This window comes from Solenopsis invicta, chromosome 8 (assembly GCF_016802725.1).
Source record: "Solenopsis invicta isolate M01_SB chromosome 8, UNIL_Sinv_3.0, whole genome shotgun sequence".
NCBI lineage: Eukaryota > Metazoa > Arthropoda > Insecta > Hymenoptera > Formicidae > Solenopsis > Solenopsis invicta.
The window spans coordinates 8,873,023-8,897,234 of NC_052671.1; the positions used below are offsets into that span (position 1 = coordinate 8,873,023).

At 30.3% G+C, this 24,212-nt stretch overlaps 3 protein-coding genes across 3 annotated transcripts; 1 reads left to right on the forward strand and 2 right to left on the reverse strand.

Moving 5' to 3' along the window:
• Positions 1–669: 669 nt before the first annotated feature.
• On the reverse strand, positions 670–1,718 carry LOC105207930 (translocon-associated protein subunit delta). Its single transcript, XM_011177618.3, has 2 exons — positions 1,301–1,718; positions 670–1,043 (listed from the first exon to the last, which is right to left on the reverse strand). Exons 1-2 carry the CDS (start codon positions 1,547–1,549, stop codon positions 783–785), a joined length of 510 nt encoding a protein of 169 aa, XP_011175920.1. The 5' UTR covers positions 1,550–1,718; the 3' UTR covers positions 670–782.
• A 758-nt stretch (positions 1,719–2,476) lies between these two features.
• LOC105207927 (mitochondrial inner membrane protease ATP23 homolog) lies at positions 2,477–4,217 on the forward strand. Its single transcript, XM_011177616.3, has 5 exons — positions 2,477–3,032; positions 3,237–3,282; positions 3,384–3,465; positions 3,634–3,858; positions 3,959–4,217. Exons 1-5 carry the CDS (start codon positions 2,813–2,815, stop codon positions 4,154–4,156), a joined length of 771 nt encoding a protein of 256 aa, XP_011175918.1. The 5' UTR covers positions 2,477–2,812; the 3' UTR covers positions 4,157–4,217.
• LOC105207929 (pro-resilin) lies at positions 4,189–15,708 on the reverse strand. The gene is made up of 4 exons (XM_011177617.3): positions 15,603–15,708; positions 14,179–14,305; positions 7,166–7,549; positions 4,189–6,273 (listed from the first exon to the last, which is right to left on the reverse strand). Exons 2-4 carry the CDS (start codon positions 14,191–14,193, stop codon positions 6,022–6,024), a joined length of 651 nt encoding a protein of 216 aa, XP_011175919.1. The 5' UTR covers positions 14,194–14,305; positions 15,603–15,708; the 3' UTR covers positions 4,189–6,021.
• Positions 15,709–24,212: the final 8,504 nt, after the last annotated feature.

The following is a 24,212-nucleotide window of genomic DNA, read 5'->3' on the forward strand; positions in this document are numbered from 1 at the left end:
TCAAATTAAACTGATATGTAAATAATATAAGTAAGAGAAGCTAATCCTTTTTCTGCAGAAATTATATACATTTTGCAGTTCTATAGACAGCATCTGAATTTAACATATTGCACATTTGCTACAACATTAAGATATGACTAAAAAAAAACAAAAAAACAATAATGTTCATTTCTACTGTTGATTAACTTTGATTTTGGTTAAATTGCTCTGTTAACAATTTTGTCAATCTTGAAAATGTCAATAGTTTGCAGTTGAAATGCCTATTTCAACTTGAAATGACTCAATCTTAAACTAAAGCTAATATTAATAGTAATATTATTATTAATTGAACTGAAAAACAATTTAATGACAACAATAAAGATCTTAAAACACTGCAAAGAATTAACAAATAAAGTTTATCAGTTTGAACGCTTGTATCATAACAATTTTTAAATATTTTTAAATACAATTGATGTAATAGTTTGATGTACATATTATAAATAATTAGCTATTCAATCTGTGTATTGAATTTTCATTAGAATTTTCTTCTTTTTGTAAATAAAAAAATGATTATTTTTGAGTTACATTGTTGTAGCAAATGAGTATAATCTAAAATAATTTCTTATTCTTAATATATATTATATTATGGTTTAGACGTGAATACAGTAAATTATAATATACTCCAAGTTCTTTACAACACATAGAAATGTACAAATAATTTTATTTTATTAAGTTTCATTTCTGAGGATAAATAATACTTGTTTAAATATTTTGTAAATATTTATTTTATAACAAAAAATTTTCTACGCTAGAAGTTTGTACTTTGCAGAGAACGCTGAATAGGACACGAGAATAGCTAAGAAAGCAGCTAAGAATTCAGAGTTTACCCAAGGACCAAGGAAAACACCCGGATTGTTAAGAACAACCACTGCTAAGGGATTCACACTATCAGGATTTTCTCCGTTCCTTATTGCTTTACGAACAGCGACGTATTTTTCCTCGTCGTACAGCTTTATGTAGTAATCACCAGACCTTGCTTTCTTAACGTCTTCCGTCCAAGATATCTACAAAATATATAAAATAATTTTATTAATATTACATTATCATTCATGATTTTTATTGAAATATAAAGATAGAGTTAGAAACTTTGTATCAAATTTAATTTTCACAATAGTTAAAAAAATTTATAGAATATTTTTAAATATTAGTTTTGTTCTAATTATTGTTTAATTTACAATCTTTGTTTAAGTTGGTTATAGTTCGCTTCATTTATATGTTTACATGCTGGTAAGACTAGCAATGTTAAGAAAGTATATATTACCTGATATTTATTATCAGCGCTTAGCCTGACTGCTGGCAACGTTTTACCCTCGACCTCAGCGTACAAACTAATTCCCTTTACTCCGTTATTGCATTTCAATACGAATTGCATGGTAAAGGCGACGTTCGTGAGGACCGTCGCGTCTTCCGTCACATATGACGACGCGACGATCTCAGGTTTCTGACAGGTTTCGGCGTAAACCACAGAAATTAAACCCGTTAACGCGCACAAGAAAATAATTTTATTCATTTTGTGTGTTTTATGTGTATTCTCTCTAACAACTGTGACAACTGTTCACGATGGACGTTAGTCGGAAAATGCGCCTTCCAACTTCCAACCAAGCTTCCAACGTGCGCCGACTCCGCCAACGACTCCAACCGGCCACCACCGACTCGAACCAACGTGCCACGTCGATGAGATTGGCGTAACTCGTGTCTCTTATCGCCGTCTAGCGAACAAGCGCGAAAAGAAGCGTTTCGAGATCTGGCATTGGACAGTATGGAGTGCTGTCCAATTTTTTATTATTTATATTTCTTAAAAATTAAATTTTTAAACTATTTTTCTTTAATATCAATATTAAAAAATTGAATGTATATGACATTAATCACTCACTGATGTCCGTTTCCAAAGTAGTACAGTAATTTAAAAAAAGTTCAAATTTAAAATAAAGTTGAAAAATTAATAACTTTTAGCTTAATTTATTTTAAATGAGTTTCATTAATTTAAATTAATTTTTAACTTTAACTAGTTATTTTTAAAACAAAAATTTTAATTTATTAACTTTTAGCCTAAATTAATTAAATATATTTATATGCTTAAAAGAAAAATATATATATGATATTTATATAAAAAATAATATTTCTTATATTTAATATAAAACTGAATTTATAAATATATTAAATTTATTTTATCTATAATTGTTTTTGTTATTGAGAGTAATTTTATTTTAACAAATCATTTTTAAATTTAACTTAATTTAGTTAAAAGAAAATCAACTTTTGTAACTTTTTTCTATTGATATAGAGATCTTCGTTTAATCCTCTTTTCGTTATTTTCTATTTGTTTGCATTTGAAAAAGATAAGAAATTAAGGATGCTGAAGACATTTTATATTATGTTTTCGAGAGGAAAAAAGAAAAGATCAATTATTTAAGAAGTTGAATTTAAAAGAACAGACCTATGTTGCGTTCGGAAACATCACTCGAATGTCCTCATGTATCCCATTTTATCCTTGTTTAACATTTGATGAACAACAAGGATAAAATGATACAAGCAGATATAAGGAGGCACTCAAATGATGGTTCCGAATGCAATTCTATTTAATTCTGTTATGATCACGTGTGGTATACTGACGTGGGCTGTGTGAGGTTATGTAATCTACCATAACCTCAGATTAAAAAATGTAGTTGCACTATACAAGAATATTTAACTGATAGTACAATAAGTTCTAGTGTGGCATAAGTTATTTATATTGATTTATTTCTTTCGTATCAATTTTTCTATTTGCGCTATCATGACAGTCAAGAATGAAAAAGCAGACGAAAAGAAAAAAGAAAGCGTTGCTCCCGAAGGGGCAACTCTAAAAGATAATTTATGGGAATCTGACATGTATCCAGAGAGAAGAGGAGCAAACAATAAGCATAGTTGGTTTAAAACGTTAATTGGCGCTCAGGGACGAGAAGCGATAGACAGAAATAAATGCGAAGACAATGTTTATAAATGTATAAAAAAAAGTAAGACATCTCTCATTTATACCAAAGATGATAGAAAGTGAAGCAAATTCTTTATCGATGCTTTATAAATAGGATCTAATGTATTATTTTAATGTATTTATCTATCATTATTCTATCTTTTTAAATAGAATCTATTATATTATTTTTGGTTTTATCTAATTAAATTTAATTGCTGCTTTTCCATCATTTATACATTGTTTCTAGGTCCTATAGTAAAACTTATGATGGGAGCACTTAAAGGTTCTGGATGGTTTGTAACTCATTCTTTTATATTATATATATTATAACTATGTGTATAACTCTGTAATTTCATTTTTGTTATTGTTCACTGGATCATTATTAATATTTCAGTGAAATAGATATTCGGCGACATATTTCTTGCGAAGTGTGCAATCCAATGGTAACTGGTGGATATGATTCAGAATACAATCAGGTAAATTAAATTTCTTTGAATTTTTAATTAAATCGTTTTGCTGCTAAATGTTAATGAAATCTATTGTATTTATGTCAAAATGTTATTTGTCCAAAAAAAGATTCTTTTATTTTATTACATATTATAATTATGCATACTATGAATACTAACACATTTATTTTTTTACAGATAGTTGTCTGTCAAAATTCAGCGCATAGTGAAAACATGGTTCGGGGAGTGCTTCTACATGAAATGATTCATATGTTTGACTTCTGCCGTAACAAATTAGATGTGAATAATCTTGATCATTTAGCTTGTACAGAAATTAGAGCAGCAAATCTTGGACACTGTAGTTTTATGAGTTCATTGTTACAAGGCGATTCATCTTTCATTAACATAAAAGCAACACATCAGGTAAATTATTATTCTGAAAAATGGATTTGATCGTAAATACTCTTGTACAAGTGCAATTTTTTTTTTAAACTGCATTATATGTTAACGTTTGTTTATCCAGAATTGTGTAAAACGCAAAGCTAAGATGTCGGTAATGGCTGCACGCAAGGTATCATCAGAGGTGGCAGACGCAGCTATAGAAAAGGTATTTACAAAATGCTATAATGATTTAGAACCAGTTGGCAGAAGAATTCGTAGAAATTCATATGATATGCCGAGGGCATATGCGGAAGGACATTTATATGGATATGACATGTAAATATTTAAAAAAATTGTATGAAAGATTAGGTGAAAATATAAATATATTCTATTTGATTATATTTATTAGTTTATTAACATTAATATTATACCGCTTATTTGCTATAACAATGACATAACTAAAAATTCGTTATTTCAGAGATATTTATATAAAAACAGAATTTTGATGAGAATTCAACATAGACAATAAATGGGTGATGATACTTTTATTCCTATAAAATTAGTGAACTAAATCGTTACATCAAAATTAAATTTTAAAATATAAAATTTTTATGATTTAAAACATTTAAACCAGAACATTTTTTTTGTCATTTACAATAAATGAGCGTTATAATAAATTTTATTTTTTAAATTCATATTTGCCATAGTTTTTCGTAGAGAAAAGATTTACTTAAAAAATATAGAAATAAGAACTTAAAAAACTATATTTAATAATCTCAGTAATCTTCAGATACAGTTCTACTAGTAGCTAAGTAGAAGATAATTGACGGAAATTAAGCATTTTACATACTAAGATTTTATTAAGTTGAATATTTGACAGTAATTGAGAGTATCTTTTATTTAACAAGTTTAAAAAATTTATTTTATATAGAAATTAGTAAGGTAATTAAAATTTGCATTTATATTACATATATCAATTGAAACTAGGGTTGATTGTAGAGATATTTTCATTTATGCAAATCTGGCAGTGTTTCAGAAAGAGACGATATACTAATATTATTTTTCAAATTTATTGTAAGAGAAAGTGAATTTTTCTTAAGTAATATGTTTAACCCTTTATTACATAATTTAATCGTGAATTAATTTCGTATTATAATATTGGTCAACGGTATAATTATCTATACACTATTATTGTTTAGAGTCTTAAATTATTTGATAACTTCAAATACTGAAGACAAAACAAGAGATTTTAGTGTGCAAAGCAGGATAGAATAGCATAAACCTAGAGTATTATATGTCTATTCTATGTCTATTTTCTTTCATTCTGTATAATTTTAACACAAAGCAGTGCTAAAAAATACGTTTTTATTGCACAATAAGAAATATGTAAAAAATTTATATAATATAGATCAGTGAGATCCAATCTTTCACACGATTATAACAATTACACAATACACTGTTGAAATTGGACTGTAATTAAAATAAAAATATAATAATATAATGATTCTATATCACAGATGAAGTACATTTTTAATTATGCAATTCATTATCAATTTTTATATTAGTTATACATTTAATTATTTAAATATATAAAGAAGAAGAAGAGAATTGGATCACACTGATATATAATTTGTTCCAAAATTAAATAGATACTATTCCTTACGAAATTTTGTGTTAAAAATAGATTTTTATTTGTTTATTGAAAATAGTAAGTATTAAATTATATTAGTAATTTTTTTTCAGTGAGTTTATGAAAAGTTTCTCACGATTAAAGATTGTAAATAAACAATACGATTATTATTCATATTTTTCAAATAGAAACAGAATTTAATAAAATTTTGATTTGGATCATTTAAATGTTGAATAATATCGAAGTCGATATCAATTTTAAAATATTGAAATTCAAAAAGTTATAAAAATATATCTATTTTGCTTTTTTCGCTAAAGAAAAGTTAACTTGATCTTTCACGCGGAACGACATTGTGTCTGAATTTTCTAAAACGCTGAACACGCTATTAGCAGTATTGTGATAAAAAATATATAGCAAACATTTGTCCTCTACGTAAGCTATTATATTTTCTCGATATATCTTTGCTAATCTCCAATGTCTTTAAAAGTATAGTTACGGTATATGCGACGATTCGTTGTGTTCTGTAGTTTTTCGATTTAACAGAATTTAAACAACCCTAGAACCCGACGCTAAATCTAGTAGCCTCGAAAATTTCCGTCGTAGCGAGGATTTCCGTCGTAAGTGACCTGTGCGCTGAAACCGTGTTGCCAGTCTGCGGTGTATCGTACAAGTTGCGTCCTACCGTCCGGAAGTTGTATCTTGTATTCACCGCGGACGATTTCGCCATCGCTAATGGCGTTATGGGAATAATCGTTGCCGTAAGCGTCGTCTTTTACAGCGTAGTTGAAGTCGAAGGGCATGCCAGGCTCGTGATGATGATGATCATGCTGCAACGAATCCATCAGTTAAAAAGTTAAATATCAATATATGTTATAAATCAATTGTATACAATTAAATATATTGATATAAAACATATATCGATATTTGACAGCTGTGCTGCATCAATATATACACACTGATTATGAGAAAAAAAATATCTCAAAACAAAAAGATTTTACTTAACACAAAGACATATTTGCTCGTTAAGTCCTGATAGCTTATTTATTTAGGGTCAGGCTAAAAATTTCTTAATTGAAATATTTATGTAAATAAAATAAAGAAATAATTTTTATTCGAGTAATTTTTTCTTGCAGTTTTAGAAAATATTTATTGTTATATTATTTTTCAGGATAATGAGATTTTTAAATCTAAGAAAACAATTGAATTAAATTTAATAATATTATCAGTTTATTTGTAAAATTATTATTTAAATGTAAAAAATATAAAAATTCGACATTATGTACTTAAGGTAATATGTCTATATATTTAATTAAAAGTAAATGTTTTTACTTAAACAGAACAAACAAATGCTTGCATCCAAATATGTGGTTTTAAGAAAATGTATTTTTTTTTATTAAAAAAATTTTTCTCTCACTGTATTCATATCGACAATATAATTTTGTACATATAAACCTTAGCTATATTATCTCATACAACTAAAATAAAAAATCATGCTTAATTTTTATAATTGAAAGATTGTATCAGTTAACATTTTCTCATGTATCTTATACTATAGATTTTTATGCATTATTCTTCTGTAGAAAAGTACAAGTACTTAGTACTATGTCCTCACCTATTTGTCCGTATGAATTTTAAGATTGAATTACTTGAATTGTTCAAACCTGAGAAATTCGAATTTCAAGTTAGATATAGTTTTCTTAAAATTTAGCATGTACTTACGCCAGGGCCGCCGATAACGCTTCCATCACGACCGCTTTGCTGGCTAGTATAGTCCGGGAAAGGAGGTGTAGGTCTCGGTCTGCTCGGGTATCCCCCCGTGCCCGTTGACGGCGGAAAGGTTCCTGGGGTGGGCCTGGAGGGTGGCACTGGATAAGAGGGCGTCGGCCTGGATACGGGGAAGGATGGCGTCGGTCTGGTCCCTGGGAAGCTCGGAGTCGGACGGTACGTAGGCACCGTCGGTGTAGGCTTCGGGAACGGTACCGTCGGTTTGCTGTACGTGTAACCGCTGCCTTTCGTCGGCTCTGGCGGCAGATAAGTGTTGCGCCGTGTGCCCGGTGGCAGATCACCAATAACGCTGGCTATCGTCACGCAGAGCACGACCAGCTGCGCAGGAGAAATCGGGTTGTTGAGATACACCCTCCTGGAGCGTATTTTATGCGGAAGGAGTCACGCAAAATGGAAATAAAATAAAGATTGATTTATCGCTTTTATATAAAAGCGACGATTACGTAGGCCAACATCTGGTTGAAGAGAATCTAAGTAGAGACCGAAACTAATACCGCTACTTGCTTCAAGCATTGCTAATACCGTACTTTGAATGTGCGCGACATATGCGTTTGCTAACTCATACTGACCTGCTTATATATATTCGTTTAAATTATAGAAAACTATTGCAAAGACTTGCGTAATTGAAAAGTAAATTCCATAAATTTGCTTCTAAATCGAAACGTGTGGGTGTCAGTAATATAAAGAATCCATCAGCAGAATGTATGATTGAGAGTTGAGAAAAAGCTACATCTCTCGCAAAGTTTGTATAATATAATATATTACTACATTGACAAGAAGTTGTTTGTAATGAAAGAAGACCGTTGGCGGCTGCTTTAATGAAATATTATTGCACCGTCTTCTTAGTCGAGAAGACGAGATCCTATATCTTCAATATGTTCTTCATTATGGTCGTTCGAGCCAGGGACAGAACTTCTCTTACGCTATATCGCGTTATGATACATAGTTTTTTTTAATTAGTTTTTTTATTAGTTTGAAGGACTTTGAGATAGCTTACTATATGAGTGAAAGTTGTATAAATTTTTCGCGACATTTTAGTATTTTACAAAAATACAGTTAATAAAAGCAGAATTTTTTGCAAGATTAAATTTTTGTTTTTATTTAATTTTTAAAAATACTTTTGGTATAATCTGACAAGAAATTTTTAATTTTGACAGAAATTAAAATATAATAAATTTGTTTTTTTATAATTTTTTATAATGTTTAGCTCTACATTTTTATTTTTTTTTTTTTATAATTTTGATTCAGCAAATGTAATTTTTAATTATACATCAGAAGAACTGGAATTACATAATAGGAAAATGTGGAAATAATAAAAAAAATTTTAAACTATCTTGTTTAAAAAATCAAGACTTATAATCTTGCAAAATAAATTCTCTCTCTCTAGGAAAGAGCATAATAATAAATAAATGTTTAGGAAAGCTGTGTTGCATTACTATGATGACGCAAAATGTTACCAAATCTTAATAAAAACTCACTCATCTTTAAATAATATATCTACTTCCAGGATAATGAAACTGAAATAAATGTAATAGTATGCTTTTTCATAATAAAGCGTTACAAACGTAGCTATTAGTTATTTCACGACGTTGAAAATGCTGTAGATTTACCGTGGCAATGCATCATTTTGCATTTGCGATATGAATGCGCAACGAAAACGTGTTTTTCTAACCGGAACATATGTCAGCAGTCGACATTTCGAGAAATCGTCCAGGTCTATATAATGAGAACGTAATAAGTTGTCAGGATGTCGCAAACTGATGTAGGGAGCTTAGTGTCACGAGTATAGATGCGCATTGACATTCCGTTCATATTTATTTTTGCAATTATAATTATCATATTATTGTAGAATTTTCATTATTTTTTTTCATCAAATTTTATCACGATATGTATTTTAGCTTATCATCTTGATACACGCACCGTAAAGCATCGTACATTTTATTTTATTAAGTAAACAATGGTTTCTTTTTTTAAACAGAATATTACATATAAACAAAGTATTAATTTACGTAAAGTGCATTACTCCTATCCTTATTTTTTTGTTGTAAAAAAGGAATATCTTATTTTTGTAATATATATAAATATATTACAAAAATAGAACAAAAATAAAATAAATAAGATTTTGAGAATAAATCAAACAAAATAAGAAAAAAAGCTAATACCTAATAAACGCTAGAAAATTATTTAATATTAAATAATATTCCTGAAAAATTAATAAAAAGTAGTTATATTATATAAAAGAGTAAATGATATTATTTACTTCAATATTTTAAATTATCGGAAATATTATAATTTTTAAATGTAATAATTATAAAGTTTATGAATATTTATGTATAATAATTCACATTAATTTTTGACCACGATAATATTATTGTAGAACATTTTCATAATATTCCACGGACATTAAAACAATATATCACAAATATTATATAAAAACGGACATATAATATTAATACAATATTCTCATAATATTAAAATAATATTAGAAATATTAAATAATATTCTCGGAATCTTATTTTAATATTTTAATTTTTAATAATATTTGTATAATATTTTAGGAATATTGTGTGCTTATAGGGTAAGTGTTAAGGAGTCAGTTGCCCAACTTAATATAGGTATTCAATATTTTACTAATAAATATAAATATTTAAATATTAACGTCATCTTATTAGTTTTCTCTTATTTCGCTTGATTTACAGATTAAGGTCGAAATGACTATGATTATATGATGGGTTAATGTGGCCGGATATATGAGTTTCCGTCGAGCCTTGATTCCACCGTGCTACGTGTCTAATACAGTAGGATCTTTTGTTTGCATTATTCACCAACAGCCACACGCTCTCTTCGAGTTTGAGATCCGGTGTTGAATATCGCCACAATCGTTCTCGTGTGTAAACTGACATTTGTCGCGTAGCTTATCAGTTTACATATGCGAGCCGTACCTCGAATCATATTATGAGGTGTATAATTTTAATATATCAAGTGTCCTCTGTTAGTACTTCAGATTGATATTTAGTACGTCAAGATGCCAAAGGTATTTTTTTCCGTAGAGCAACATATCCCGCGAGTTGTGACGAGATTGATGGAAATAATTATAGTCTGACGAAACGTGGGTTGGATAAAATAATTCCAACTGTCGTACATTTTATCGTCTCCAATGTCCGTTATTATCAATATTATTGAGTTATTTGTTACGCTAAATCATACAAATTGAGATATGAACAATTTGTTACGATGATTGAACAAGCCTTAACACTGACAGCTATTAATGTAAAGAGCATAAATATTATTGATAACTTTTTAACAATTTCCTCATTTTCAGATATTTTTATGTTGAATTTATTTAATACTTATGTCACATTTATTGATGCAATGCTTAGCTTGTAATTTGAAAGATTTCTGAGAAATGTTTTATAAATCTGAAATAAATTATTTTAAAATTCAGACTTGATGTCAAACATAATTATAATTAGTATTATTACATGTTATGAATGTCGTTTTAACGTTTTGAATTTTACATTAAACACTTAATCATGTAGAAAAGTTCAGGCATCAATAAAGATTCGAAAGGTGTTTATTATAAGAAATTTATTTACAATTAATTACACAGTTACCACAATTAATTTTATGTACGCAAATCAAGATATAAATTATAAAGTACACGTGTAAACAGTAAAAATAACAAGAGACATAAAAAATCAACAAATTTTTGAAGAAATTCTTCGTTAATTCATATTCGTTAAAATTGATTAATAATTATGTAATTATTTTCAAAATATTTGTGCGTAAATTATATTTTATTACAAATTGCATTTATTAAAAGAAAATCTATTAAAAAATTTAAAAAATTGCAAAATGTAATAAAATAATGCCACATATTTTATCAGTTTTTAAAATTAATTTTAGTAATTGATACATAATAAACATTTTTCGTTCAATGTGTGTATAGGTATACATGTCAGTTATTTAGATTATTTATTGCAGCTGAATATCGCAGTTTTTAATAAAACGCGATTTTTTTTTCAGTTTTCGAAAATGACAGAAGTAATGAAAAACGTAGGAATGCGCTCGCGTGAAGGATCGCTCGCCTGCGCGTAGCGTTAGGAATTAATATAAGAGAGTCAAAGAACGGTTAGCAAACGTTGTTCGTGCGCAACGACGAGACCGCGATTTCGCGTACGATAAGCGCCGCAGGACTTCTATCACAAATCTTTTTTCCGGCGTAATAACAGATTCCGCGCGACGAGATACGCGCGATTCGTCGTCGCTTCAGCCATTAGCCTCGGCCGGCGCGGCGCGGCGGCGACTCTAAAGAAAATCAACGTGAAAAAGGAGCAGACCGAATCAATAATGCCGGCGGTGTTACGTCAACGTTGTTCGGAGATGCGGCCGACGATCCGTGCTCTATTGCGACAGTAGAGACCTTTGTATTATGCTCTTAACCCTGTACTTCGATTGCAACGCACCGCTGGAGAAGAGGTGTGCATTAAATATATAAAATATAAACATACATGAGAGAAGAGAGAGAGAGAGAGAGAGAGAGAGAGAGAGAGAGAGAGAGAGAGAGAGAGAGAGAGGGAGGGAGAAAGAGGGAGAGACAGAGTAAGAGAGAGAGAAAGTGAGAGCATCTAAGGACTTGTCCCGCGGCAGTGCAACGCTTCGTTGGGTGTCGTAACTTCGTTCCAGTAGTCAATCGAAATGTGGAGAAGCGTGAGAAGCTACTCCGACGGGACTGACAAATGCGATTGCATGCGCGTTAGTTCATTAATAACTCATTATAATGTCGATGAGTATGTTGTGTGGGCGCGCGTCTGACGTTTATATTATGTCCGGCGATGATATCACCGACCATTGTTGTAATCGCTTTTCATACATATTTTCATATTTTAATAAGAAGAAATAATGAGACACGCTAATGACACAATGGCAGCCGGCTTGAACTCGCGGATTTGAATCCTCTCGGAACTGGATTTATCGGGGAGAAAATCTAAATCTTTTCGCGAGTTGTTTCTACAACTGGCGGTAGCTAACTTGGATATTTGCCTGCACAGACAGAACGATTTCTTCAAATTTGATAAATTTTATTGTATTTTATCCAAACAAATTTATTTGGAACGGTCCAAACAAACCAATGCTCGAATCGTTAAGTACGACTAATAACAGTGTTATTTTCGTCAAATAATAGATATTATTTGACTGAAATAACTTTAAGTCAAATAAATGGGAATAGTAATTCCAATGAAATCTTTTTCTCTGTGTAGTGCTTAAAATGAATATTCTTTTTCACTCTTTCTATTATTCATATAAAATTTGTTCCTTGAATGTGATAATTTTGTATACGATATAAATCAACGACTCTCGAGATTTAAAAATATAATATTTGAGCAAGGCTAATGAGAGTCAAGTGCGGTTATTAATGCATACACACCCAGAAAAAAGTTTCTTCGAGTTAAAAAATATTTGTTTGAATCAAAGAAATTTGTATAGCACATTGCTATATGGTTGAAGAAGTTTCTTGGATTTTGAAGAGTTTTGATTGTTTCTTTTATTAGAATTGAAGAAATAGTTTGATTGTGCAACTCAAATCTTTTTTTTAAACGAAAGAAATATATTTTTAAAGCCAGGACATGTAAGTTATTTTTTTACATTTCTCTCAGCATTTTCTTTGAATTAAAAAATTGTCTGTTTAAATTAAAACAAATAATTTGAATAAATAATTTATTTACTTAAAAAAAAAGGCTAGTAAGTTATATCTTGAGATCAAATGAAGTTTTATTTTCCTCAAAGGTATTTTTATTTTAACTTAAAAGACCAAGTTAAAGAAACGATTTGATCAATTTAAACATAATTTTTCTGTGGCTGCAGTTCAAACTATGAACTCTTTTTACATTTATTAAATATAAAATTGATCAATTAAGACCTGGAACGTTTTGATTCACTTTGGAGTTATCCGTAACAATATCTATTATCGAAAAGCATGTAGACATTCACTAGTCCTCATAACTTTGTATCTCGTGACCGTGAGTCTTTGCAAGATGATCGACAGCTAATCAGAATTATCTGCATCGCAAACGGCGCGCATTTAATAGTAGATACGGCGATCATCGCGATTTGTCGTGGATAAGAGATCGTTCGATTAATCAAGTGGGATATGAATTAATCGGGCGACAGCAGTAAGTGATTTATAACAAATCCGTTCTATCAGCGCGCTGACTCTTTGGGCGGGCGAGGGGAGAGATCGAGCTGTAGTAAAGTTTTACAAACGACGTAAAGGTCGCAGGAGTAAAGAGCGAGAATGGCTAATCAACGCACGTACGGCAAGACATGTTCCACGCACCTTCCCTCCGAGGAATGCCTCGTATTCACATTTTTTTGGTCGATCAATGGACGAGCTAGTCAATAACGATAATCAATATTTATAATTGACAATCGAAGAAACGTTTAATGCGTATGAAAAAGAAAAAACTTGTGTCATCACTCGAGTGTAACTTGTTTTATCCTCAAACAATAAAGAGATATAATGTTTTACGAGAAATTACAATTGATTTTTATCACTGCGAATTACCATAAATTATTTGTAATTACAATGAATGAGGTGTACGAATGATAAATGAATAATAAAATATGAAGCGAAGATAATGGCTTCCTAACAATTAATTCATCTTTTAATTTGACAATCAAATTTTGTATTCAGGTTGTCACGTGATTGTAAAAATTTTAACTATGCTACTTTTGAAGGTAATGATGTTTCTATGCTTAATTGTATGAATGTGCTAATGTACTACGTGGGCGCGCGCATCTTGTTACAACACTCGTGATTGCAATGACACCTACTAAATAATACACGCTAATCCATAGTGACGAAAAGATTTTCAATTTTTATAAATCTGCACTGCAGACGTACGGTGAATTAATAACTAGACAAACAAAACCAATTTTGCACGTACCTGTAGGTAATACATCTTTCGGGCCGCACTAGGTGATACAGGTCGACGTGCTGGAACCACGCTAACTCACGCTAACTCGCTAGCGGAAACAACAACGAGACAACCCTTTTAGAGGAATCAACGCGCACTGAAAAAGTTTCAAATTAGCACTGCATGAAAGGGATACGGTGGTAGCTTCCGCTATTTAAGTAAAATGTATGCTCGATACACGAGAGATATCTTATGATCGCTCGTGGGCGAATAAATGTACAAACGCGGAGGAAAGAGGGATATATTGAATGTATCGGATGATCATCTTTACATATACACGATAGTTTTGCAATAAATACTGTTATCTAACTTTTTACTATATCTTTTTATTAAGCAGTGTACGGCCAGGAAAAAAATTCGATTATAAATATTCGTCTTTAAAATTCTTTTTATTTTTAACGTGTTTTATACAGCGCTAGAACATCTTTTTGTTAAAGCTCTCTCTTAAAACCCACTTTAGGCGATCCTTAATTCATATAATATTTTGAAAAATCTATTTACAATTATATACATATATTTTTTATATGTATTTTTAAAATTAAAACGTTTCTTTATATATACTGAGTTTTTAAAAAATTTTTGTATGAGACACAAAATTATAAATGTAATCCACTTTAAATTGTGATACAAATAAAAAAATGTCTAATAATTGTTTAATAATATAATAATAAAAAGTTAAATATATTCAAACAGTACAAATAAATTTCTTCTGTTTTTTAACTTGTATTTATTTAAAAATTTATTTTTATTTTATACAATTTCCAACATTATTCTTTGATATACATATATATATTTTAAATATAGCAAAATTTTGTTTACTATTTTATTATAATGTGATCTATTATTAATTATAAATATACTATCTTTGTAAGAAACAACATCTCGCAGGTTTTAAAAAAAAAACACTTTAAAAAGATACTACTTTTAGACTCCTATTGGGTACACCAATAAAATCAAAAATTGCATTGTATCAACTTCTGTAAGAACAGTAATTTATCATCACATTTCTAATTTTTTACGAATATGTGTCAACACACACGAAATCATCGGATAAAGTTTGATACGAATAGAATCGTATTTCTTATTTTCTAAAACACCAAACAATTTAACTGTCCAATCAAAACAACTGTGTTCCGCGTAACTCTCTGGTTGACCGTACACTGCTTTGAGAAAAAAAGGAGCCTCGATAAATCAAAATGTTGTCGATTTCAATAGTCGGCGGTGATACACTACTACTGAGACACGATAAGATATCACCAGGTCTTGCCCAGCGTTCGTGTCGATTCGAGGGTTTGACGCAATCAGCAACTTCTTCGGGGGCCGGGGGGAGGGAGGGTTTTTCACAAAACGAGATGGTTGGATTATGTAGCACACGTGCGTATGCGTATACGAACGGGATGTGTATTGTGTTACGCTGTTGTGTCGTCGATGCACTCTCCGGCGCACGACTGTGAATAAAGTCAGTACGTAACTACTCGGCTTGCTGGCACGTTGGGTTTATATAGCATGGGGGGTCTCTAATAAGATGATTCTTGAACGGCGTGTCGGGATCCAGGTAGGCGGCAAGTAGAGGGGCCCCTCCACCCATCGTACGGAGGGGCGGCTTCCTTGCTGTTCCTTACCTTGTGTCGTGCCTTGCCTTGCCCTGCCCTGCCTTGTCTCACCCTTGCCTCATCGTCGCGCTTTTACCTTGCCTTAGAATCTTGCACGGAGATCGGGAGGGCATAACCCGCGTGACGCTCCCTCTGAGACATGAGAGCCTGGTTTCTCGTATTATGTCGAGAACGTTAGAAACGAGGGTACATACTTGGGAAAGAGAGTGTTTCCTCGTCTACGAGAAATTTACGTCAGAATGTCGTTCAATGATAGTAATCTGTGAAGTACTAAAGGGAGAGTAGAGGACGCAGAGTATGTATATTTTTTAGAAAAAATAAAAGTAAAAAGTAACAGCATCTTGCATTAACTGTTAACACTCTGCAGTGTGTAATATAATTAAATTAGGAATTGTATTCAAACAGTCTTTAAAATTATTAATATTCAGTTTATGCAGAATTGAGAACATTATTTTATAAAAGTAATACGTTATTTAGAAAATAACAATTTGTTACCTTTTTGGTTACTTTTCTCATTTCCAAAAAGTGAGTTTTTTAAATTATATTATTTAATAACCAATATTAAAACTTACAACTCTAAATTAGTTTTGATATGGCAAGCTTTTCTGTATATTAAATTTATCTAATAATTCTTTTCTATATTAATATCTTTATTCTTTAGTACAATTATTTTTATAGAAATTTATACTGTAATTTACAAACGCAAATTTCATAAAAAATTTGTCTTGTTTTTAAAGATTAAAATTGGTATTAAGATTGCATTCTAGTATTCATTGCCAATATTGAAAATTTATACACGTTACATATGTACTATAGACTTTCAATATCTACTGGCAGTGACTATCGAAATGCTAAAATATAAAGAACAAATTACTTTTTAATATTTAAAATACGAAAATAAATAAAAACCTATAATTGCATAATGTACATATTATAATCTTTGATCTGGTATGCCAATTATTGTACTTATGTGTGTATTTGTGCACGAATCTATTAAATAGGGTACTATAAGCGTGAAGGAGGAGAGGGGGGGGTGGAAAAAAAGAGAGAATTAAAATAACAATAAAGAGGAGCTGATTTATTATTATTACTGTAAAAATGTAAGAATGTAACCGTTACTGTTACAGACACAAAAGTAATGATCATTACCGAGAAAAAATAACAATAACGATTTTATAAATAACGCGTTACTTTCTAATCCTGATTTTGAGTATTCTAAATTAAATATTTACAATATTTTCTATCAGACAAAATTCGATTTAACGTTCTAATTTATGTTTAAAACGTATAAATAATAGTATTCTAATTGGGTACACTTTTTATTAAATACAAAAATAATATAAATAGATAAATAATAACATGAAATAATATCTTGATAGATTGTACAATAATTAGATTGCATAAATGAAGTAAACACAAAAAATAAATATTCAATAAACTTCTTAGCATAAATTGCATACGATATGTGGTACCATTTTCTATATCGTCCTATTTATGCAACATAGTGTGAATTATATTACGATAATAAACCTACATAATGAATGAGCACTCTGTGAACAAGAGATATCGTAACATATAACTACTATATGTGTGTGCGCGGAGGTTCGAAGATTTCTGCAGTCATCCGCATATAACGCGGCAGGCTAATGAGACATTATGTTATTCTAAATCCTTTTACTCAAATGTCCTGCATTTAATATGCATAAAATATTTGTTTATTACTTTTATATATATATATATATATATATATATAATATATATATATATAGTTTATCATTCTGTTAAATAGATTAGGAATCGCGCTATCTCGATTCATTAGAATCATGACTTTCCATCATTGCGATTAAGTATTATAATCATTACTCAACTAACAGACTACCATACAATAGTTTTTTCTTTTAACACATACTTTCTATAACACACGCTTACATTTTTTTTCTTTTAATATAAATAGCGCACTGCTAATATTGTCGCAATCTAATTTTATTTAGATAGACTATAAGTTTGGGTTGAGTCAGATAGCTCTGGGACCAAAATGTGTATGATAGAAATAAATTAGACAATCAAGTCTTTTACATAAAAGAGATTTTATAATAATATTCTGATTTTAGAATCAACAAACAGATTAAAAATTTTTATTAAATATTATTAATCATTAAATATGTATGATTTATGATTTTCTCTCTTTAGTACTTTTAAAACGTCTATTATTCTTTGCATGAAAAAATCGCACTCCATTTACGAGTCTCGATTCTCCTGACAGAAATTTATTCAATATTTTAATTTCACAAGTACCGCATTTTTATCTCTGCGAAAGAGGTCATTTTATAAAGACTATATTCTTCATTGTCGAAATATGCACTCCATCGTTCATTTCAATTTCGTGATTAGAATTTTGTAACGTGATTCGTTTGTATTCGTTTGTATTCCTGTCAGCCGTTGCTTATTTAGCATTTGAAGTTGCTAAATCAAGATTCAAAGATCCACGTCGTAGCTATTCTATAGCAGTGAATGGCGATCTTCGTCCAGTTATCCGCGAAAGAAGAGTTCTCACTCGATGCGGCGTTCGCTCTAGGAGTTTCCAATACGGTCATCCGCGTAATCGGTGGCGTAATACGAGGTTTCGAATTCACCGAGCACAGAGGCTCCTCCGTGCTTCTCCCGTGACGTTTAACCCTTTCATAACTCTTCCGCGAACGAAGAGAAATTCTCGTATCATACGCTCAATCGATTCAATCGCTGTAAAATCGCTTCCTCATGTTCTCATGAATTTTTATATTATTGGCCATCGACTAATTGGCCTAAAACAATAACGTGATTATACTGTAACGAGGAAAAGAATTAATTTTCAACGTTAATGCAGTTAGAGATTGTATCAAATCCTGCATTACAATGATCGATTCTATCAGTCTGTCTGTAATAACATTACAATTTTTACGCTGTTTATTTTTATAACATATAGAATATATGTATACATTGTATATGTCATATACATGTTACTTATAAGTATTTATGATGCAGTTAAAATATACACGGAGTCTGGAAAATTGTCCGCAGTACTTCGGGAAGTGATTCGAAACTCAAAAAGAAGAAAGAAAAGTTATATAAATATAGTTAGGAAATAAGTTCATTATTTTTGAGTATTAGCCTCTTACGTTAAAAAAGTTATGATTTTTTGCCAAAATAATTTGAAATAAAGTTATTTTTGTTCAAAAACTATAAAATAAATTATAATTATGAAAAATAAATAACGATTTTTTAAATGTAAAAGTGGCTATCATCCGGAAACAACTTGTTTCTGGATTTATGTTTATACAGCTTCCTTTTTCTCTTTGGATTTCACAGTATCTGCGATTTTTCGGACACTTTGTATACATGGATAAAGATTCTAGATTCTTTCTTTCGATTGTGAATTATTAATAGTATCAAAGTATTGAAGCATAATCTTTCTTCTCAAAGAAAGCAAATTTTTCTTTGAGATTAATAGAAGAATATTTTAATTATTTACATCACAAAAAATATTTAAATATTTGTTCATTGTACTTTTTATCTTGTTTATTTTTTATCATATAAAATTACTTTTACCAAGATTCTTGTTGCAAAATATATGTCCTTAAAAATAGTTATTTAAATGTCAATTGTGATTTGTCACATTTTTTTAATAAGAAAGAAAACACACAAAACAATAAAATATAATGCTTCAGGAAAGATCGATCGACAATTTCGTATAATAGAAATTATATACAACTATATTTGGCATCATACATTTATCGTTTTAAAATACGTGATAGGTCCTTGTCAATAATTGTCCATGTATGGACAACTGATGTGCTTGGAATAGCACTATGGAATGCCGATTCGTAGCGAGAAAGCAAACCTATTAGCGCCAGGATGATATCGAACGGATCATAAGGAAGACATTCTCTTCCTCGATTTTTTTTTTTTTTTTTCTTTAATCGATGAGACTGGCAATAGCTCAATGAAGAGTGGGAAATGTACAAGTGAATAATGAGAAATATTGCGATTCGATCTGCAGATGCTTCATGCGCGGATAAATCACGCTCGCGCTTATTATTTATTTCTTCATTTCCGTTCCTTGTCAATCTTATACGATGTGAAATACTTTTATATCATGATCGCGTAATTACTTCTGCAGCATAACTTTTTATTTTTCAATTGAATTGTTTTTTTTTACTTTTAAATTCTTTTGTGGATGTAGCATGTTTTGTTAACTTCGGCATTGAATTAATCACTCAATGATAGATATAATGTAAAAATGATATTAATTATATATGACGTTTAAAGAATTGCATTTCCTTTAGATTTGTCAAGGCGGGAGTTTTTATAAAATTATTTATATTAAAAAAAAGATATTCTTGCAATTTTTTATTTGGCAATTAGTAGTTTCGATAAACGCTAGTCAAAATAGCGGTGTTGATCATTGAATGCAGCAAAAGCAACAAAGTGTTCTTAGGAATTGCTTTGTTCAGTCACCATATAATGTTACGAATATAATTTTCCGTTTCGTAATGTCTTGTTTGTAATCGAAATGTTTTGATCATTACAACTGAAATGGAAGATCGAAGAGATGCCAACTTTCCACTTGCATTATATGTTTTTCGAGAAATTGATCATTTTATTAGTTTTGTCGATGTGGGTACAAATAAGTATCTGTTTACGCTACCGAAAACCTGTTTTTCCGTGCCTCGCAAAATTATATTTCCTCGCAATGGAATGTTGTGCAATATCAATTCCCTTTTATTGTACATTTCTTCTCTTTGCCCTCATCTACCGTGTCATTATTTCTTATCTTCAAGTGTGTGTCATTCATTAATAATTTAATTATTGTCCCATAAAAGCTACTACTTTGTACAAAGAGAATCACCACATTTCGCGAAATGCCCTTCGACTGATGCAATATAAACGCATATTTACATTAATATAACGTATACATGTTGCACTTTACATCGCATTTTATTACACTGAAAATTGATTTTAAAGCTGGTTTCAACAGATGAATATCGCGAGCATCGTGACATATCTGACGCTAAATGTACTTCGCAGAAACAAACTTCTTTGTCTACATCAGATATTTTAAACAAAACGATTAAACCAAACAAAATTGTTTATGTGAAAACGATAAGATTAATATTTGCTTTTAGAATTATTAGATCTGTATATCTAAATTATTTGTACGCTGTTTACAAATGTTATCGTGTTTATTTCATTAGTTGTATTTTACAAAGGGCAGCTTGTATCTTCTAAAAAAATATTTTTAAGTAGAAGGATTAAACAGAAATTAAAATTTAAGAAGCAATTAAGTATCCTTTGTTTTCATCATCCTTTAAATTTACGCGTAATGCCAATAATCGATATGAAATAAGACAGATAAAAGAATTCCAGATAAACAAAAAAAAGTAGGTGCCCAATAATTTTAGTCAAACTTGTAATATAAAAACTTATATCCTGCTGCTAAAATATGATATAACGATTTTTAATTGATATTTCTGCTATTCCTTTCTATTACGAAGAATTTCTATAAGAATGCCGATTGGTCTTTTATGGCGTCTATTGATGATAATTTATTCATTTAAAGAGATTCCTATATATAAATATGTATACCTTCTATGTTCTTATTTAGAAAATTAAGATTTTTGCTTGGATTCTCGTTTGACAACTACCTAGCAGGCAACAAACTAATACCATATTCAAGCATTGATTATCTGCTATTAATGTATAAATAAATGCCATTTCAATTTGATAATAATGAAGAGTATTTCTTCATGAGATAGTTATCATATTCACTTTTTCCATTAGCGTGAAGTGAAAAATGCAAATGCACGCATATAAAATAATAAATTTTCAAGTAAGCTTATTTAAGGATATGACTAGTTAATTACGAGACCGGTAGACGCAATCATCAAGTCTATCGCCTCATCATGTGGACAAGTGTCGACGTGAAAAGTTTCAATTTTTGCGTAGAATTTGCATCTCCGCGCGTTCTCACAAAGTTGCAGACAGCGAGCGATTGGAGAAAGGCATGCACGCACGGTCTGGATTGTTGAGTGAGCAATCCTTGTTCTGCCCAGCCTCGCTCATTCCTGATCACTTAACTTGCGCATCCAGCAAGAGCAGGTCAGAGCAGGGCACGATGCAAGGATTACCTCAATCCTTCCTCGTGACGACGGTGAGCGTAGAACTATTAATTAAAACGAGCATGCTCGCACACGATAGCAGGTGCAAGAAGAGAAATTACAATGTTTTTTCTTTTCCTTATTAATACTTACTTGGATTTCCGCCTTCGGAAAGAAGCTGCACAAAAGAGTATAAGAGGTAAATGGTGGTTCCATATGATAGATTGCTCACATTTTTATATTATGTCTTTAATGCTCGTTACATGGCGGAAATTTAATTCTTATTATACGTAATATTGAGCAACACATAAATTTTAGCAGATTATTGTTATTATTTTTATGTTATTGTAAATTTAATTGCTAAAAAATTATTGACAGAGCATTTTTATTTTCGATATGTTTTGTACCCATTTTTAGAATTTTTTTTTAGAAAAGATATAAACTTGAAACTTGGTACATTTATTCTTCGATATTTGAATTTTTTTTACAAATTTTTTCAAACATTAAATAGAATATTTTTTACTTGAAAATCTGTATAGACGTGTTAAAAAAATACCACGTCTTTATTGCCTTAATTTAAACTGCAAAAATTATTAGAACGAAAAATTAAAAGAATTTCAATCTACATAAATTTAGTTTTTATTTGAACTACAATTGAATTAAACATCAATTTTCGCAAAAATGACAGTTGTGAAAAAATTCGATTATTCGGTTTTTTCTTTTCAGAAAAATAAAATATTGAAATTTTTATTTTATTGTAATTCGAAGAGAAAAAATATAGATATTTTTTTTTTTTTTATTTGAGTAAATCGAATTAAAACTAGATTATTTTGGTAATAATTTTAAAAAACATTGTTTCAAGGAAACCAATTTAAAATTTAGCAAATCTGTTATTTTTAATTTGTCTTTTTTCTCTCAAGTTTCAAACTATTAAAAAATATTTAATAAAAATTAAAAATTAGTATTTTTATATTATACCGTCTTAAACTATTTGTGGCATAAATATATGTAATATAGAAAGTATTCTGTGGATGTACTATCTAAAGGACTTACTTAACGTTTTATTCATTCTTGTATGTTAAAAAATTGAATTTTTTACTGCGTTATATTTTTTAATAACACCATACTTGATATATCAATATAATACAAAATATTTAATAAAACTGTGACCTTAGTTGATAGTATAATGTATCACGACCTCCTTCTTTTCTCACAAACGCTTTTTTCCCTCTTCAGTAAATTATGTTCGTTTATATACCCGATGAACTTTTGCCTATGGGATGTTTGGAACTCTTTAGAACTCTTTCGTAGAAATCGTTATTTTTATAATGTAATTATAATGATGAAAATAATTATAACATAATTATGTACTTAAAATATTTAATAATAACAATTTTATACTTATTAATATTTAATGTCGCCCAATAACAACGTCGATGTCGAAATATTGATAAGTCGAAATTGAAGTGAAATGTATGTGAGATAATGTATTCAAAATGTAACGAGTATAAAATAATCGTTTGATAAATTGACATCTCGCGGAGACTTCCGCGATGTTGCGCAATGACGCTTTCGATCGTCAATATAAAATTATATGTGTGATTATCGAATGCATCACACGTACTGCGTACGCGCTGAGGTCGCCATTGGCTGTCGTGGGAAATTCCGTAAAAAAAAAAGTAACGGCTTACATTTCAAAAGCGCTTAAATCCATGAATCGAATGCACACGGCGAAGACACGGAGAAGGATTAATCGCATTACGAAACGCATCACTTCGCTGGAATGCAGTTGCACGAATTATCGAATAATTAGAAATCGCGGTTACGCCTACTCGTCTCTGCCCGCGGACTTACGTGTGACTCGCGCGGAGGAACGAGAGATGCGAGCGATGCAGGCACCCGCCGCTCGATTATGCTCTTCGATCCATCTTTTCCTTGTCGCGTCACCACCGCCGCCGCCGCCGCCGCCATGTGAACGGTACAGCCGTTCCAGTCACAGGAATACACGTGGCCAATTCAACATTTTTAATTAGCAATTTACTAATCTTTTAAGATGTACAGTATTAAATGTCTTCCTATTATTAAGTTTTAATTCAAATCTTCACAACATTTGGTAACAAATCTTGAAATTAATTTTTCCTTACGTAAGAATGTACAGAAAGGAAAAGGCTGCTGTCTGCTTTTTTTACTTCTGTCTCGAATTAAATAATATGAGTGTTCTAAAATTTATATAATATATTTATATATCAGGATTTAA